A 21,361-nucleotide genomic window follows, 5' to 3' on the forward strand; every position below is an offset into this window, starting at 1 on the left:
TCATTTTGTATATAGGTATATATTAAATATATATATTTTTTTTTATCAGTTATTACGCGGTATTTTCGTTTACGTTTGGTCACGGTCGTTGATGGACACGAGTGGATGTGGGACAGAGAGCAGGTTGTTTCAGTATTGTCTATGATGGAGATTTGAATAGTCGCACATAATACGAAACAGTGGTCAAACGGACGCGATATTATAGATCGTCCGAAACGGAGAGAGCGGAAGAAGGAAAACGCGCATAAGGCTCGGCGCGATGATATTTTGTACACGATTTTTTTTGTTTGCGGTCGCAACGGGGGAGGGGGGAGAAATCGAACATAAATCGTTTTCACACTTTATCATCAGCGTATAAAATATGTAACGGAGAACGCTTTAACCCGAAATAATAATATAGTGCGTAGGAGGAAAACATAATATATAACAGTCATTACACTGTGTAAATTGCAGAGACGAACAAATTATCACATCATGATAAAAATGTACATAGAACATAAAATATCGAAGTCGGCAATAATACTTGCATTGATATGCATAAAATTTAACTCGTCGAAATAACAAGAAAATTATAATAAACCAAACAATGTCCGACATTTTTTTTTTTTTTTGTTCTTTATAGGTACTGTTATTTGTTACCTATATATATTTATATTATTATAATACTATTAAATCAAGTATTAACTTGACAGAGATTGTAATATTTTATGGTTGGACTTGAGCATAACACTACCAATATTGAATACCTACTGGTATTTATAAATATGATAGATGGTAGTAGCGCATCACTAGAAATGGCTAAGATTCTTTAGGATCATTAATCCTTACTGATTCAGTGTAAGAAAATGTTTCCCAAGTAGAATAACCAACGCAAACAATTTTAATTTATTGTTTTGAATAATATTTATCAGATCAATGCTTTAAATTACATATTTCATCAGAAAAGATTAATTTAATTTTGTATGTAATTTAAATATCTTAAGTATACATTTATATTGCATACATTATACATTCAATATTTTATATAAAAACTACTATAGAATGGAATAATTTAAAAAAGAAAAATAATACACTTCATTAAGGAATATATAAACACATATATATTTGACGTTCATACATCCTAATATTATTATATTTTAAATTAAAAAAATTATTGATTAAAGTACAAATCCTGCGTACAACAAAAATAATAAATTATATATCATTAAAATAAAATATAAAATTATACTGAATTAAGTAATGATAAATTAATAAGCAAAACACAGTGAAGGATAAAGGTATGGTAATATGTAAATTAAAACAGAAAAATAAAAATACTTAAATAAAAAATGTGACAGTCATTAGAAATTAACTACTAAGATTATGAAAAACATGATATATAAAGAAAATTTAAGCACGCCAATTACAGCTATACTTTCAAACAAATTAACTAAAATTAATGAAAACAATAAATAAAAATAAATTACTGAATACATAAGTCTTTCATATATACAATATTATGTTATATTGTATACTTAATTGTAAATTTATACCCAACAAACTTTAATAGGTGGCGAAGTGTTTGAACTTCCAGTCGTGTGGTAATTAAATGATTGATTGATAGGCGTAGTGGACACAGAACTCCATCTTCTTGAAACTTTATCGATTGGGAAATGCCCAGTTGGTGGCAATCCTAATTCGGGGTAAGTAGGAGAATTACTGTTATCGTGTGAACTGATTGATGAGAAACCACTCTCATCTTCTATAACATTATTCTTCTGCTTAGTTTCTTTTTTGAAAAAGTCTGATCCCTTAATAGATGTTTCACTCTGATTTGAACTGCTACTAGAAACTTCCAAGCATTTTATACCATTACAAACAGCTGGTAAAGAATCACAACTGCAGAGCTGTGGATTGGATAACAGTTATTAATTCTGATTATAATTCTATGAACACTAGAAAATAAAACGAGGTTACATTCAAGTGACCAACAAGCACTTACTGAAGAATTGCTGTTCTTTTCAAATAATGTACTATAACATGGTGTCAAGTGTTGGACTAGATCTGGTTCTTTAGTATGAATTATAGATTGGACGGTGCGATACAATCTATACGCTTCTAGCGAAAGCTTTTCTGTATATTCACATCTATTACTCTTCAGTGATGGTCTCCTAGACAAAGATAATTATTATAAATAAATTAGGTAAATAAAAATGTTAACATTATTTATTCAAGATATGTAATGAAGAAATTATAAATAATATTGTCTTATTGTCTTAAAATTTTTTTTTTTTTTTTTTAATATTAATTTACCTATTCTTAATGGGCAGATTAGGTTTATCAAGGTTGGAGTTCAAAGACGTGTGTGCTTTTTCCAAGAATTTAGATACTTGCTCTAACACTGCTTTATACATTTGATTACTCGCCTCAACCTGTAAACAATTTTCAAGTTATTTACGTTAAAAAAAGTGTATGCGATTATGGCAAAAAAAAATATGTATACATATATTATAATAAACATGTATAATAACATGTACCTGTTTAAGTTGCCACTGAAGAGTGTCAACTTGGGATTTTGCCAATGTCAACTCGATGCAAGGTGCCTGGTCATTGGCATCTTTCTGCATCAGTTTCTCGTGTTTGGAACGTAAGTCTTCGTACAGCTAGCAAAAATAAACACCAAATGGTAATTTATTATTAATCAACACGGGGAAACATGATAAGTACTTAGCAATAATGGTTTTCGTAGGGCGATTATACAGCAGGACGACGAATTATTTACTTATTTATATTTTGTTTAATGTAGAAATAAAAAAAAAGACAAATTCATCGGGTACCTAAGTCATGGTTGATAAACCATGTGTGAATCCTGTACCGTTCTGGAACTGAGTTTACTACTTGTGCGCACAAAATGTTAAACAGGTTACTCAATTTTCAAAACGCAAAATATCCAAATTTTAGTTAATGCTATAGGGCGAAGGATAAATAACGAAATTGTTTAAGTATGAATAATCTTGACCTAATATAGAATACATGATCTCTATGATATAATAGATGCGACTTTCTCTTCATAATATTAATACAAAATATAATATAGGTAAGTACCATAAATATTCTAACTAAAACGAGTAGATACAATAAAACAATATAATACAATTGTCACGGGAGTGCATATTATTTGATTTAAGTGCGTAATTAAAAAAATATATGCATCTATCAGCTAAGTATCAGTACTTACATCGGCTGTTGCCACATATTTGTTTACACAACACATAAAATGTGTTTTAAGTAGCTCAGATTATATGTGTATATTAATTATAAATATGAATATTAAAATAAATGTAATGCTTTTAGTCCAATAATTTCTGATTATAAGTTCATACAAGGCGCAAAAAATATATGTGCATGGATTAAAGTAGATTACCTTCATTTCGATATCGTTGACATTGATTAAATAATAAAATGCCCATTTTAAGTATCATAAACACATAGATACGATCCTGGCGAAGACTAACTTAACCACCACCATTAATAAAAATGTTGAAACACGGTTGACATTACAGCAAAACATATAAAAAATAACCACAAAGAATTTGACGGGTAATGAATCAGAATAATAATAATATAGGTTTACCATGTACTGAGGCATACTATTATGAAATAACAATGGCCAAACAACATTTAAAGGAATTATGCTCTGGCTGTATTATACGTGTAATTATACACTCTATATGCATGAACACGAAATTTATGACAGACTGACATTATGAGTAACAAAACCATGCAAGTCGGGCAATTGATCGAATGCTAGAGAGAAAGCATTTTTTTTTTACTTTAACAAAAATAATTAAAATAATAGTAATAACCCCCCTTATTATAGCAGGTGTATTCTGAAGTATTATTCAAAATTGTTTTGTTTTATGATCAATTAATTTCTCACGCTTTTAAATCAGAAATATTGATCAAATTTTATTCTGCAATAACAATAACAACATCAAAAGTAGGCTATATTTTATAACAATTGACAAAGAGCCAATAATATTCAGTGAAAGTATATTTCTTTAGAATAGTTATTTTTCACTAATGTACCATTATTATTATAATATTATCTGATTATTATTAATTTTATAACAATCTCACTTTCAGCAAGATAAACATAATACGATCTGATGCAACAGACCTTGCTAATATCGACTAGTAACTAACAAATACAATGCAAAAGTAGAAGAAGTTACACTTTAGTAATAAATAAAAGAAAATTTGTAGTGATTGTTCAATAATGTTCTAGTTTTCAAAGAAACTCATATAGGTACCTATTGATTTCATTCACCAGAGTATAATTGCATGCAACAAATACACATATTTTTCGGTATATGTAATAATGTAATATTTAAAATTTTCGAAGGTTAAAAATCCAATTTTTACACTGGTCATACGTTCGAGGTTTCAGGTTTCCTTTGATTATAATTTTAAGAACGATAAGAAAATAATGTATTTAATACTATAGCGAATTCTGTGAAATTCAGTACACCGACGACAGACTCTTGGCTCTCCCTACCACAAATTGGCCGGATTGCATAATGTTATTAGTTTAATATTACCTCTTTTCGATTAGTTATTATTTTATTACGTTCAGTCACCAGAGAAATAAATAAACCATACCTACTGAATCAATGCACGGGTGTATAGTGTACTTATTTTTAGTTTATAAATCACAAAATAAATGAACAAATGAGTTGTACAATTGGAAAGCTAGCGAGATTTTACTGACCATTTTTTTTTTTTTAACTAATCTAGATTTTTTCGCATAATAATAAAGAAAAAATAATCTCTAGCTGCAGGCCATTTTAAAATTATTTTATTTTTGTGGATGTATATAGAAAAAAAATAAACTCAACCTATTTATTTATAAACATCATTCAAGTATCTATGATTACTAGATTTCCAATTTTTTTACAATACTATTGCAAACGAACAATTTTTTTTAGGTAATAACATTAAATTATTTATCTATATCCATTGAATAACTAATTCTATATTTTTAAGAAACTATAAATTACGTAGGAAGTTACTTACATTTTGTAAATGTTTGTATTCTTTTTTAATAAACTCGAATGATTCATTGTTTTCATTTGTTTCAAACCTTTGAGAAAGTCTTCTATTTACCTAGAAATCATATTTTATACATATTAATCAAATTAGTTATCAACAGCATAATATTTTTATTTTACATTAAAAGTCTATATAAATATATATGTATATAAAATTAATATCTACAATGAAATAACATAATATATTAAACAAAATAGGATAGGTATTATGTATAGACGATATGCATATCCACAGTTAAAATAATTCTATATACCGTCAACAATGGAATTTTAATAGTAGGTATAGTGCCAGAAAATATGAATAATATCGAGAATACTTGACATTTTTCATGGAGAAAGTTATCTAAATTATTACAAAATAATTTCAATAACAGTAATAATAATCTACAACGGTAAAGACGATTCAAATATTAACAATTTTTTTGTCTGACGTAACAATCATATTTCATCAACTATTCATTTGTGTGTCATAGATATTTGAATTATACTCTTGTCGAAGAAAATTGTATAATATACGGGCGTTACATACTACATAGGAAATTAGTGTGGAAATGAATACACGTAGAATATACTATTTATACAATGTGGACTAGAGGACGCGTCAGTAATTTCTGCGGGCTAAACGCATTCATAAAATGCGTTAAAAATAATAAAATAAAACCATGATAATTTTATGGTCTAATTATTCATCGCATTAATTAAACGGGAACGAAAGTTTATTTAATAAATTTATGGAAATTAAAAAAAAAGAAAACAATTGATGTATCGAACAGTTTTCAAAAATATAGACTATATAAAAACTACATTTTTATTTAAAGTTATAGTTTCTCATTTAATTCATTCAAACTTACTTAGTAACGTAATACGAGTAGTATGGCGACTATCGTCATTATTTATTTATATTTTGTACATAATATATAACACTATAGGATAACTGATCATATGTGTAAACGTTACTTGATTTAAAAGCATTATAATGTTGATAGGTACTTTCTTGTATTTGCATAATACTTAAAAACAACGGCATATTATCTGTAATATATTATAGACCTCGAACTCATCGTGATCCTGTCGTGATCATATCAATTATTACACTTGATAATTATTACACAACTCAATGCATTACTATTCACTTTCGCGACATTTACTAATTTTATTCAATTTCAAATATAATTTCGACGTATCAACAACTTTTTAGTCTTACCACAGCAAATTCTACTATATAGTAGAGTATACTAATATTATACAAAGTACTTCGAAGAACTAGAAATACATAAAGATAACTAGATAACCTTAATGAAACAACGGTATAAATCCAACAATATATTATAACATTAACTTAGGAATATATTTAAATACTTTTGACTCATCGTGGTTTTGTCTGAGGTAGTACAGTTAATAATAATTTGAAACCATATATTAATTCAAATTGAATTTTATTATAACGGTATTTTTTGCTCGAAAATTCCCATGAGATACAAATATACTTATAATAAGTTTATGACTGTTGCTAATATAGTTGTAGATATCCGGGGTAGTACTGATGTATGCCACTTACCGGAAACAACAAATGTGTTTCAAGATAAAAAAAACGTTTAAAAAATGCAAAACCTGCAAACTGCCGTGGTGTTGATAAATTACATTGTGTCCGGCTATATTTTACCGCTACTTTTACTGCGGACCTTTATACTGTAATTTTGGTCAAAAATATTCCATTATTTCAGGGTTCTACGTTAATTTGTAGACATTAACAAAATGGATACATCTTTAACACCATTTAAATATACTATTCTTGAAAAATAATATAACTACGGAAAAATAAAAATATTTAAATAATAAAAAATTCTACATAAACGTAGATAATTGTATGAATTATACGAAGTATGTACATAATTGTATATTATATATTCATCTCAGTTAATTAGCCTAAAATTATTTAAACCCAAATAACGTAAAATTGGCAAACTACCTATACGTTAGGTACTAAAATAAACGATCCCAGACAAAACCCACTAACAAATTTTACTAAATATTTAAATTTTTTTATAAAAATTATAATAATGCATGTTTAATTATAATTTACATCATCAATAATTTATGCACTAAACGAATCGATACGTTGGAAATAGAACTCCTCTAATCTCCTTATAATATTAATTATTACTATGTCATTACAATGTCTAATCCTATTAAATGCAGTAATATTTAGTAAAAATTAAAACAATAATAAAATATCAACATAGCAAAAGTTATCCGAAAGTAATTTAGTAACATATTAAAATTTAATTAAAATGAAAACATTTAAATTTAGATAAATATTATTAATATTCTCTACTTGTTTGTCTAAACTCATCAATTGAAATCATGAAGGCTAAAAGATTTATATTCTAGTCTTCATGGTTGAAAATTAGAAATATAACTTTAAACTATTATATTATGAAACTATAATAAATTAATATCTATATTCTAAAAATAAAACTTTATTTTAGGGACCGAAATGAAAATTAAAAACAGTATGTTAATGTAGATAATAGAGATTTGCACAGACCATAAATTGAGGAAGTCTGTATTTGTTTTTTATCAGTCCGACACGGGTAGAATTTTTTATGAGCAAGCCCGTTCTACTGTCCTATAGTCAGAATAGCGGATATCTCAGTGTTTTTGGAATAGTGCCCTGGCCTGGGTAATCTTTTGTAAATTATTTGTATTTTTTAATATATATATATATATATATATATATATATATATAAGGTAAGTACATAGGTATGCACTAAAATACATTTTTATAGAAATAATACATCTATCAAAACCTTCAAAACATATCGTTATAAATATATTAATATTACCCAACACATTAATCCTATTGAAACACGCCGAAAAGTCCTAATCAGAACATGGCGAGTTTTAAACATAGATATAATAAAACGTCAATAAAGTTAAACATAAACGGGAAGTCTAAAAAAATAAACTTAAACTTGATGAAATAATCAAAATACATGATTACCAATTATAAAATTTGGCCCGTACCAGGTGCGAATCCAGAAATTCATCAAGGAGGGGGGTAATTAAAATATATCCATTAGATACTATTCATACCTACTTAATAACATACTTATTAATATAAACATTAATTACTTATCATAATATTCACTATTTAGAATTTATTCTTACAAATTGGTATTAATGACAACATTTTTATACTTTTATAAATTTATAAAATTTAAATATAATAAGCTAAAGGGGGGGGGTTATTTACCCTTTTACCCCTCCTTTAGATCCGCCACTGCCCCATACAGGGTTTTTAGTAGGTATACTATAATATTAATATTATAATTTATAATAATCAGGTCCTATATTTTTATGTTCAAAATCATAATTCGAAATTCGTTATGGACAGTACGGAATTATTAAATGTGTAACAAACTAACATCTAATTTGTAATTGTAACAGTATTATTTTCATTGACTATAAATTACAGTAAATGATTTTTAATAATCACTGACGTTATTATTTTTTTTTTTTTGATAGCAGTGATTATAAAATCGATAATTTAAAGGAAGCTATAAATTAATAACGAAAACATTTTACGTTCAGAATAATACTGTGCTATTTTTAATAATGAAATAAATTGGTCTATTACCAAATTTAAAGATACAAAATAAGAATTAAGAATAATCCCATGGATAGATAATTACAGAAAATCACAATCTTTTATATTTAAATTTTGAAGCAAGTTAAGCAAATTAAGAGCATTTTAAAATTTACTTTACACAAATGTTATGAAAATTAAGAGTAAAATTAATTCTCCTAAAAGGAATTTTTTCTGCTAACATTAATTACGTGAAATACTTATGCGTTTACGGAAACAATAAATGCGCGTAGACGATGATCTCAAGTAATAAATGATAGGTTTCACCAAATTATTTTATAAATAATTAAGATACAGCATATTGATTATTTAACATATTATTTCTGATGTTATAGAAAACACCTTAAATATAATATTGTATACTTTAAAAAAAAAAACGAAGTTAATAATAAGAAAACTTCTATTTGTCAATTATTCTATAATATTTTCATTGTTTAATGTGTTTACCTAATTACAAATAAATTAATTTATGAAAAAATAGTGAAATGGTAAGGTAGGTCACAAGGCAAATATGTTCATAAATGTTAGGGACAAAACTGGTAACTATTATATTATAGAAAACACAACTACCTATATTATGAATTTATGAATAATAGGTAGGTACAACAATAATATAACTACCACCTACCAACGACAAAAAATATATTTTTTTAATACATAATTTTATCTAAGTATCCATATCGTTGTTAACTTTTTTGACACAATAACCGAATGTAAAATTGACCTTTAAACCGTTACACTCCATGTACTTTCTAATTCAAGATCTCATGGCTCATATTATAAAATTATAAATTACCCATATTCAGTTATTCACTAGAAACAGTACAAACATTAGTGTTCATAAAGTATGCATTTTTAAACGAGTATTTTGTGTCGGTATGATATATTATATGCGTACTTATTAGTAATTAACTTTACACACTACATATTATAAGAAACGCCTATTTTCAACAGGTATCACATGACAAAAACTGGTATAGTGCCATAGTGGTATCTAAACAAACTATAATACCTATCTAAATCCAACAAATCTTATATCAGTAATTTGTTATTTATTTTATAATATTTAATAATAGCCTTGGTTTAGTAGTATCTGATGTGTAGTGTGTACCTACTTGGATAAAACTTCTGGTAACATCCAAATGAAGTCTAAATATAAATGTATTTAATTTAAATAATTTGGCATGCATAAGAATGATAAACCATTAGGCTATAACAAAAGCTTAATATTTAAGTACTTAGTAAATTATATTATAATGAACACAGCAATGAAATACTTACAAAACAATATCTTTATCTATAATGCTATTATTTTTTGATAAGAAATATTTAAGTTTTCGTTTGAATGATGATTATAATTAGAAAGAAACACTATATTATACAAATTTTTATAAAATCATTAAAAAATAAATGTTCTATAAATACCTAATGGCCAACTATTAATAATTATTGTGTAAATAAAATTATCCTCGAAATTATCAATACATGTACATACGCCTTCAATATTTTTAATAAAATATATTATATTATACACATCATATTAAAGGTTACTTTTAATATTTTACGATTATGCATAGAAAAAGATAACATATTAAACCGGTTTTATTTGATTCATGGTCAAATCAAATCAAGCCTTTTATGGTTCTTTGATCTTGCATCTTCAACAATATTTTAAATTTTAACCTCTTGAATCATTACATTAAGTACACAAGTAAATAATAAAATAGTAGCGGGTACAAGAAACAGCCAGGCGTATATTATAGAGAAGAGACTACGTATTTTAAAGATTCTTTTTCGAATATATCAGTAAATTTTCAAAAAAAAATTTTAGTACTTGAGTTTCCAGGCACCTAGGCACAATCTTTATCAGTTATCACCATGTACAGATACAAGTATTTAATTTATTTTATCATAATATGTCTGCAAATTTTGTGTTTAGCCTACTAATATTTTCTTCCTATATCAGCCACTGAATAAATTGATAAACATCCAATATATAGATTTCTACCATCTTTCTTTTAACATTATTGTGATTAAAAGATACCGTAAAATATAATGACAATAATATGTCAGTATATAAAATTGAACAAAAAATTATGAAATACATATTTAATTATTTAAAATTAAAATGTATTTTACAATGTTAATCGTTATACTTAATGGTAATACTACTAAGTACATACAATATATATAATGAAATATAAAGGTTTTTATAAATTGTTAACTACATTAATTAATTATTTTTTTTTTTTTACAATATTGTTGTATAGTTTTAATCTATAACAATACAAATATTATGAGTACTATATAATATACGCATGATAATAATAATTATTATAGTTAAAATATACGAAAATTTAAAACGCTCGGAAATTGTAACACGAGTAAACTAAACCTCCCCTCCCCTATCAGGGTCATCAGGTGGTACTCTCAATATAATAATAAACATGTCGGTAAGCGGATACCTACCGGAAATTGCATTTTTTTTATATTGCCGACTTCTTGGGAAAAAATTTAATAACGGTAGGTATACCAAAATTGTTGGGTAGCAATACCTAAAACCACATTTCCGAGCTCATCAATATAAAACCGACGTGAATAATTAATTTTTTTCTTTCGAGTCGACACAACAAACGGAACGTCGGTCCCTCCCATAACAATAACGAAAAGTTTTTACCGAGCTCCAATTTAACACCATCCCCCCTAGCAACCGGTCAACGGCATAACTGCAATAACGCAGGTAAACATCGAACCACGCCTCGGGCAAAACCCATTTCGCCTATCTGTCACGTACGGCGAAGTGGGTAATAATATTATTATCTCGTAACTAGTATTTACCCGGTCAGCGGCGACGTGAAGTCAATCAACATCGTGGAAAGATACGCCTCAGGTTTAGACAATAATATATTATTTAATAGTACGATACACAATAACGATAATCATAAAACCTCGTTCGGGATGACGAAAAAGGAGGGAATCCGTTATTTTTTTTAAAAATTTTAATTACCTTCCGCTGCGATCCGACGGTGTTGTACCGTTCGTTACCGGTCAAGTCTAGATCGGCAAAGTTCAGGGACTTAGTCGTCTCGAGCGCCATGGACTTGGCGAACGAACTTTTGAAGTACTGCCGTTGATTGTGGTATTGGTCCGGGTCGCCGTCGGACAGACCGTCAAACGAACCTGACAAATAATGATTTCTTTCCATTTCCGGTAGCGGCGCACACTTTTACCCGGACGAGAACCACCGTCGTCGCAGTCGTTTCACGGGCAATAAACAAACACGAGACGATTGCAGCGGTGCATATACACTCTCACACACGCGTGCTCGAGTCGTCGACCTTTTACGATTTATTATTACACCTCGTGCAATATTGTACACTACCTATATGCGTTATTTTTTCTTGAAACTAGGCCAAACGGTCCAGCGAAAAAAAAATATGTCCGGTACTCCGGTGGCGTGCCCCGCTGGAATGCGATTAAATATAGATCCCGGTCTCAAACGGACAGCGTAGACTTCCGCAAAAATCCGCGGCGGCCGGGCAAACAAAAATAAAAACGGAAAAAATTCAAAACGTCACATGGGCCCCCCACTGCGCGCGCGCAACAAAACTGTCGCAGTGTCGCGAGTCGCTGTAATCGCACGGGCCACGGACATGAAAAGCACCGCACACGGCAACGGCGGCCGACGGGAAACGACGACGCTGGACGACGGATGGCTAACGATAGCGCCGACGAAAACAGCCGTCGCCGGACGCGCCACGCGCGCGACACACTCGGTCGCCCCCTTGGTGGGCGGGCGGCGGTGGCGGCGCACGGTTTCGCGGTTGCGGTTCCGTCCGCACGAGCGCTCTGCCCGCGTCGACCGCGTGCACGCGAAACGTTCGGTTATCACTTATCAAGCGCGGCGGTTATCGCAGACGACGGTAAAAAAAAAAAAAAACACAGCACTTTAAAATTATTGTTCTCACTTATCTTCATTCTCCGTCATCAACTGGCGCGGCTAACATCGCAGTGTTGCGATATCGGCGTATTGCGCACACGATCGGTCGTACTACGGCGGTTAGTACTTCCGATATACTTACACACATGACTTGAACTCGCTGTGATCTTAGGTACTTAACGTCTTTTTTCGTTTGCATTCTTCCTCTTTTCTTTTTTTTATTTTCGTTCGTTTCACTTGTCCACCCGTTCCCACCTCTCGCCCCGCCCAAGCTACGCTCGTATTGTTATAGTCTCCACCGAAATGAAGTTCGCCGAACATCTGCAGGCTCACATCACGCCAGAATGGCGGAAACAGTACATCAACTACGAGGTAAGTATACTGAGAGCCCGCCAATCTTTACACGATACTCACGACTTACTGCTATTTTCCTCCTGTTATTGTCTAGGACATGAAAGAGATGCTCTACAAAATCATAGAAGAAGCACCTTCAGTAGAGTCCACGGACCCCGAAAACCTGCATCGCCGTTTCATTCAATTCGACGAACATTTTTTACAGTATTGCGAAAAGGAATTGGCTAAAATCAATGTTTTCTACTCAGGTTTGTGTACTGTATAGTAAATAGTATCATTTTTTATAACCTATATTGTATTTTGATGATTTTTTAGAAAAACTTGCCGAAGCAATGCGTAAGTTTGCAACATTAAAGAATGAGCTTGACTTGCTCTCATCCACTGCAATCAAAATGAAAGATTACGGTAAAAAGTCTGATTCCAATAAACTGAATTTACCTCAACGCAAAGTACAAGAGCTTAAATTAGCTTTCAGCGAATTTTATTTGAGCTTGATACTTTTGCAAAATTACCAAAATCTGAACTATACAGGTTTTAAAAAGATTTTGAAAAAACACGATAAGGTTTGTATTTTTATAAATAATATCTTAGTGTAAGCTTATTTTTTTTAATTCATAGCATTGTGTTGTTGAACTCTTAGGTTAGGTAAAATATTTTTATTTTTTATGTGTGATTTTAGTATCACTCTTTAGAATCTAATACTTATTTATTATTACCTACTTAATTGATAAACTGTGATCTCAAATGTTTTTACTGTCATCAATTTGTATACCCAATTATATCTTATCATTTAGTTTCTAATTACTTTCTTATAATCTAATCCGCTTATAATTTTTTTTATTTGCCTTTCTTTATTTGATTAACAAATATTATGTTGAATTAGTTTTATTGGAATTCTGTATTATCAGTATTTTTTTTTTTTAACAAAAAGTAATTGTAGACATTGCCACATTGGTTTTAAATTTTCATAGTTATTAGCTATTTTCCAATCTTTTATTTGTACACAAATATAATTTGTATGTCAATAATAAATTAATCAACCAATTATGTTTATACAATTTAAATTACTTCTTTTTTTTCTTGTCAATACTAATGTATTATGTATGATGACATCAAATGAATGATGAAATTGCTGGAAGTATATGATTACTTTTGTAGTTTGTGGGGTTAGGTTATAGTAGAAAAATGATTGTTACACCAAATAAAATTAATGGATTGTTTCTTTTAAAAAAATAAATACCTCTATGCAGAATTGCATGAACAACATCTTAGAATTTAATAAATCAATAATGAACTAATGATCCATTAAATGTTATTAAGCCATTGAATTAATCAATTTTTCATATGAAGATACAACATTGCATTAGGTATTTAAATTACTGTGATAGGTTAAGAATTAAAATGTAATACAAAAATTTACTAAAGATGATACTCATAATTTATAAATATTTTTATAGTTTTGCTATCTATGCAGCTGAACATATTATTCATATTTTAAATTATACAACAAATCTTAATATTTAATTGAATTATTTGATTTTATCTGCATAACACATATTTTTATATTAAATTAATATATATTATATGTGTTTCTCATAGATATGTATACAACATTTAAATATTACAATTTTAATAATTTAACATTAATTTTTATTATTCAGATAAAACAATTATACTTAAATACTTTTTACACTAATTTTAAATATTACAGTTTTCTTTAGTACTAAAATAAATTATGTAATAGTAAACATAATAATCATACATTGATTTTATCTTTTAAATTGTTATAAAACCTAATCTAAATGTCTTCTTTTGTTTAACTTTTATTGATTTATCAATTTTGTGTCATGTTTCATTATTATTAATTACTAATATTAAATGTGATATTTCAGATATTACATTCTTAGTACTATTATAGATTTCTGCAATGAACAATAATATATAACAATATCTATTGATTAAACATATTACATTTATCATATTTACATTTAAGTAACCTCTTTTAATTTCGTTATTTTTTTTTTTTAGCTATATTTGTAGGCAAAAGCTTAGTGTCTTACTTTAAAAATTTAACCTAACTGACTGCCCATTTAAGATACAACTGGAATCTGACAATTAAAAAAAAAAGTTGTTTGTTACATTTTATAAATTTTATTTTTTTCTTAAGATTTATCTCTATAATTTATACAGCATAATTCATGAGTCACATTAACAACTTAGGAAGTATTATTAAATGCATAAAAAATGTAATTGCCGTGAAGTATAGATTGTAGGTTAAGCAGTGGCATAATTGAGTTTAATAAATGGATCACTGCTTTTCCTCCTTTATTATTTTTTTATACTTTATGTTGCATTTATATTTTACAATAATACAATTAGCATTAAATTCAATAAAAATGAATATTATCGTAAATAAGCAAATAAAAATTAAGCTTATATAATATATAAGGTATATCTAGATTAGAGAATCAGTTGTATTAAATGTTAACTTCCCCACATTTACAAAGCTTTAGATAAGTTTTTACAGGACCAAGGTATATTTATTATTTTTTTTTGACATTTTTTTCTAAATTATTACATTTAAAAAAATTATATGTTTTAGTTGATGAATAAAGAAAGTGGTGCAAAGTGGCGCCAAGAACAAGTAGAAATATCTCATTTTTATACAAATAAAGACATATTACGCTTAATTAATGAAACAGAACATACTGTTACTCACGATCTGGAATTTGGTGATCGTCAAAAAGCTATGAAACGGCTTAGAGTTCCACCTCTAGGCGAAACACAAAGTCCTTGGACCACTTTTAAAGTAGGATTATACTTAGGATGCCTTATTGTTTTGCTAGTTGCAATCTTTATATCTGGTGAGTTTACATTGTACTTATAAGTATAAAAAAAATTATTTTTAAAAAGATTTGATTAATTGTTTTAGCTACTTTTGAAAAAAATACCAACATTAAACAAGCATTCCGTTTATATCGTGGACCATTCCTTATAATAGAGTTCCTTTTTCTGATGGGCATAAATGTTTATGGATGGCGATCTTCTGGTGTTAATCATGTCTTGATATTCGAACTGGATCCAAGAAAGCATGTCACTGAACAACACCTTTTTGAAATTGCAGGAATCCTTGGTGTTGTGTGTGCTCTTAGTATTTTAGGTTATTTATATTCTGATGCTCTGAGTATACCAGCATATATAAATCCATTGTCCTTAGTAATTTTATTTACACTGCTCATGATCAACCCAATTAAAATATTTTACTTTGAAGCAAGATTTTGGCTATTACGTATAGTAGTAAGTTTGTTATATATATATTTATAAATTGTCTTTACTTTACATAATATTTCAAGTATAAAAATTATATTTTAGTGGCGAATGGCTTGTGCTCCATTTTATTATGTTGGATTTGCTGACTTTTGGCTTGCTGATCAATTGAACAGTCTTGTAACTGTTCTGCTCGACGCTCACTATTTGATTTGTTTTTACATTTACAATAATAATTGGTATCAAACTTCAGGTAAAACAAAATCTGTTTTAAAATATTGTTCTTGAATTGGTCCGTATTAATTTTGTATTTTAACAATTTTAGATGTTAAATTTAATGTTGAAGAATATTTTATTTCAAAAATGATAGTCAATTGTATTCCTGCTTGGATTCGGTTTGCTCAATGTATTAGACGTTACAGGGATACTGGTGAAACATTTCCGCATTTAGCTAATGCTGGAAAGTATTCAACGACGTTTTTTGTTGTATTTGCGAGAGCATTGCTGAAAAAAACAAAAAGTAATGAATCTTTTTGACTGTATGTTTATTGCTTATAAATATATTCAAATAAATTAAAATATTTTTAATTTGCTATAGATAATTATGCAGATAGTTATGACAATCCATTCTTTTTCTTTTGGATCATTTGTTCTGTGATAAGTTCAATTTATACATACACCTGGGATGTAAAAATGGACTGGGGTTTATTCAATAACAATTCTGGAGAATATACATTCTTAAGAGAAGAGATTGTATATGATAATACAGTGAGCTTAATTTTTATTTTATAGTTAAAAGGAAATTTTTAATAAATAGGTATATGTATAGTTTTTTTTCTTCAATTTAATACATTTAAATTGTGCCATTAGTTTCTCAATATTGAGTAAAGTTTAAAAAATAAATTAATATGTTTTAGGGTTATTATTATTTTGCAATTGTTGAAGACCTCGTAATTAGATTATTATGGGTTCCACAATACATACTTACAAGTAATGGCATTTTAAGTACTGAAATGGCTAATTCTTTAGTATCACCTCTTGAAGTTTTTAGGTAAGGAATACAATTTAATATACTCAAATTGTGTATGGTTTAAAAATCTATTTTTAATTATTATTTACAGACGATTTGTATGGAATTTCTTCCGCTTAGAAAACGAACATCTAAACAATTGCGGTAAGTTCCGAGCAGTGAGAGATATATCAATAGCACCAATTGATTTCTCTGACTCTGCTCAAATTGTACGCATGATGGATGAAGATATGAGCGTGACGAACAGACGAAAACGTAAACTTCTACCAACAAAGAAATCTTTAAAAGAAGATAAGTTGCAGTTAGTTACTGATCAGAATTCATATTCCTTAGATTTAACTGAATAAACCAAATAAAGAATTAACATAAAATATTTCTACTTTATTATTCCATTATATTATGTATAGAAATATATTGTATTCTTAATAATAGACTTTGTAAGCTCAAGTATATTTATATATATACATATATATATATATATAGTCGAAAACAATCGAATTTAATTTATTTTTTAGAACATATTGTTGATGAATGTAATTTGCTTAATGTATTACTTAAAAAGAAATAAATAAGGGTACTGAAGTTGATTTTATACACTTACATACTGTGATCTCTAGTTTATTTAAGTAGTATAATATATTTTCAATTAACCTTGGGTATATAGTATTATAGCTAAGATTTTATTATGGATACACGGGAAATTGATGCCTGCCTTATTTTATTTTTTCTTGTGATTTAGAAAATTAATAATAGTCAATTCAACGTAATGAAAACATGTTTTTACATAACTAATCTATTAATTCCTCTACTATTATTTGTTAATGTTCCTTTTAAATGTGTTTTCCAAGAAAGCCAAATTAGTTATAATTAAGGAATTTAACTATAGGTGTACACATTTATAAAAAATATATTTTTAATAACTATGATTTATAATTTATATTAATAAAACCTTCAGTATGATTGTCACTTAATTGTCTTCGTGTATTATTATTATAATATTAAAAATAGTTTTATAATAAATATTTGTTATATTTTATTTATGCATATATTTATAAACAGTTTATATTTGTTAAAATGGTTAATAAAATATTTAGAAATTATATGAATAGTTAAATATTGTTTGTGAACTTTTTTACAAAATATTTTAAATAATGATATATTATGTTTGATGATAAGGATTATGTGATAATTTAAGTACCTACCTAATTGTAAAATGTTTCAAGTTTCTACAACTTATAATTTTTGAATATTACAAAAAAATGTAGTTCAAGTTCGAATTTAAGAGGAAAAATTGTTATTAAAGTGTAAATATTAATACATGTCGTCAAAATTTAAACTTCAATTGCTCATTAAAAATGTAGATATACGTCTTAGTGTATCATTTTAAATTACCAATAACAAAATTCGAATTTTAAACCCCTTATAGAAACAATTATAGTTATATAAGAATAACTTATGAAATCTTGGTTTACAAGCGTTTTTAATCACAAATAATTATTTTCTAATACATAAATCTTAAAATAAATATGAAAAGAACCAAAATACTATGAAAATTATAAGTATCATATCTAAAAGGTGATAGGTTAAAATAGGTACAAACTTTTTGGTGAAAAAAATGTATACAATTTAAAATTTTACCACTGCTAAGTCTTTTAGGTATCTAACTTAACCTATACTGGCTATACTATCCAACAAGAGCGATAAATGGACTTTTTTAAGACTTCGATAAATTAAAATCGAAGAATAGTTAGTCGAAACGCGAGTAAGGTAGCCTCCATACTAGATTTAAATTCTGCAATGAAAATTATATTTTTTAAACTACTTATTCTAAAACAAATTTTAGACGTCTGTTTATAGACACACTTATTGCGTGACGTTGTCATCAGCGACTAGATTAGCACTATTAAACATTTAAACATCTTCCATAATAAATACCTTAAAGTAGATACCAATTCAAAGAAGTTAATAATTTTCATACTACCTTCGCCAATTAGTAGGTATCTACTATCTATAACTATAAAAAAATCCGTTGAATAGGTAACTAGTCGAACGATATTATAATGATATCAGATAATATACTGTAGGGCATGGACTGAGATATTTTAGTCCGTGCTGTAGGATCAAAGAATAACCGCTATCTCGTCATACACCCACTAGTCTCTACCCAGAAAATGTTTATGCACATCAATTCATGGCAGTAAACGAGAATAATAATATAATCTACCAGCCGCATGTCCTCACACGAAAGCAATACAGAATTAAAAAAATACTGCGGGAATGGTCACTGCAGACAAATGCGGTTAGGGATCCGTATCCGTAGTACGATCACATCTTGTCTCTTAATGAATGTTTCTTGACTCATAGTTAGATTTAATACAGAATAACGATCTATTTATCTGTGTCTTTTTGTAACCCACGAGGCGAGTAGTCTGTCCTGTCTTATTAATGAAATTACGATGCATAAATAATTTATGAATAAGTACCTACATTAATTATTAATACATGTTATATTTTATAGTTTTTAACACATAGAACATCAGAAAGTCTTAGCAGGTAGGCGGTACTCATTAAAACGAGTAAAAATTAGGTACCTACTTTATACAATTCAAAATTAATTCATTATACTTATTGAATTAATAAATGATATGTTGTATACCTAATTGTACGTACCCTGTATCTCTAGTTAGTCGACAAATCGGTAAGCCGATTAATTTTGTCTAACTGTTCAACTGGAGAAGAAAGTATTAAAAAATTAAAATACGAATATTGAAACTTCACGTTCATGGTTAAGTGTGTTGCCGAATCAATAAACACTTTTTTTCATATGAACCACGCGGCCACCTGTTAATGGTTTGTTTTGAAAAAATAATTAATTTTAAGTAGGTATTTTTTAGAGTTTATGGTGCTTGTGAGACATCTACACATATGCTAGAATGTATTAAAGAACATCGCCCTGTCTTTTAACACAATCATGCGCATTTTACTGATATTACTGACGTTATGTGTTCTGGCATGGAACTACCTATTTGGCTTGCTTAAAAATTTGGCAGCCATATTTTTTAACTAAAATGGCACCCTTTTTATTTTTTTTTTATTTTCATATTTTGTACTATAGTATTTTTCTTGGAATTCAGAGTTTTAAAAATCAAATCTTGAACGAATTAGGTAATTAAATAGTTATAAGTAATTTCACCTTTAGTGAAAGGAGTGGCGCACCAACATTTCATGACTTATCTATATACCACGATTCACTTTGCTTATTTAATCTTTAAATACCTAATCTTAACTAATAATCGAAAATTATCTTGTATACATTTTGAAATATAATTAAATTATTCACAAAAAATAAATACTTTTCGAAAAAAATTAGTGTTTATACCTTTAAAAGAATCATTTTTTTTAATATAAAATATCTTAGATTATCGTTATACTTTCTAAAAGTAATAAATACTAAATATTTATAATATTTAAATATAATCAATGATAATCATAATGTATACTAAAAATATCAATCGCAGAATTTTTTAAAAAAAATAATAAAACATCACTAATATAGGTAGATAGGTACATAATTTTATTTTATTATGCTCACCATAATATTATATTATGGTCGGTATAGCAAAAAACAACGTCCATATACTTAAAAAAAAATAATTTTACACGGTTATGATATAGATATTTCATTGATTAAACATTTTTTTTTTGTCAGCATACCTAACACTTGTATGACATTTTTGCACAAAATTATTCCATGGTTAGAGTCTGAACCTCTGACAGGAGAAGGTCTATATTTCAATACTTCTCATATATATATATATATATAATATACAATGCGTTATACGTAGGTATATATATATATAGGTAAGATAACAATTATAACAACCGAAACTAAAAAAAAAAACCATCGTTGGCCCTCACAATGATTTGCCATCCGTTACATCTTGCATATTATGTATAGGTATATAGGTATCTACGTGCATATTATTAGTTTGTATAATACTATACGGTTTTATGCAAAACATTATTTTAAA

The 21,361-nt window shown here is 27.9% G+C and overlaps 2 protein-coding genes across 2 annotated transcripts; one reads left to right on the top strand and one right to left on the bottom strand.

Moving 5' to 3' along the window:
* Positions 1 to 1,240: 1,240 nt before the first annotated feature.
* On the bottom strand, positions 1,241 to 12,472 carry LOC113560763. Its single transcript, XM_026966821.1, has 6 exons — positions 11,747 to 12,472; positions 5,056 to 5,145; positions 2,517 to 2,642; positions 2,293 to 2,411; positions 1,982 to 2,150; positions 1,241 to 1,886 (listed from the first exon to the last, which is right to left on the bottom strand). Exons 1-6 carry the CDS (start codon positions 11,942 to 11,944, stop codon positions 1,527 to 1,529), a joined length of 1,062 nt encoding a protein of 353 aa, XP_026822622.1. The 5' UTR covers positions 11,945 to 12,472; the 3' UTR covers positions 1,241 to 1,526.
* A 199-nt stretch (positions 12,473 to 12,671) lies between these two features.
* Positions 12,672 to 18,301, top strand: LOC113554588 (xenotropic and polytropic retrovirus receptor 1-like). Its single transcript, XM_026958502.2, has 10 exons — positions 12,672 to 13,051; positions 13,128 to 13,281; positions 13,349 to 13,596; positions 15,636 to 15,897; positions 15,966 to 16,330; positions 16,406 to 16,553; positions 16,626 to 16,820; positions 16,899 to 17,068; positions 17,218 to 17,351; positions 17,422 to 18,301. Exons 1-10 carry the CDS (start codon positions 12,983 to 12,985, stop codon positions 17,675 to 17,677), a joined length of 2,001 nt encoding a protein of 666 aa, XP_026814303.1. The 5' UTR covers positions 12,672 to 12,982; the 3' UTR covers positions 17,678 to 18,301.
* The last annotated feature ends 3,060 nt before the right edge of the window (positions 18,302 to 21,361 follow it).

Source organism: Rhopalosiphum maidis, chromosome 1 (assembly GCF_003676215.2).
Source record: "Rhopalosiphum maidis isolate BTI-1 chromosome 1, ASM367621v3, whole genome shotgun sequence".
In the NCBI taxonomy this organism is placed as follows: domain Eukaryota; kingdom Metazoa; phylum Arthropoda; class Insecta; order Hemiptera; family Aphididae; genus Rhopalosiphum; species Rhopalosiphum maidis.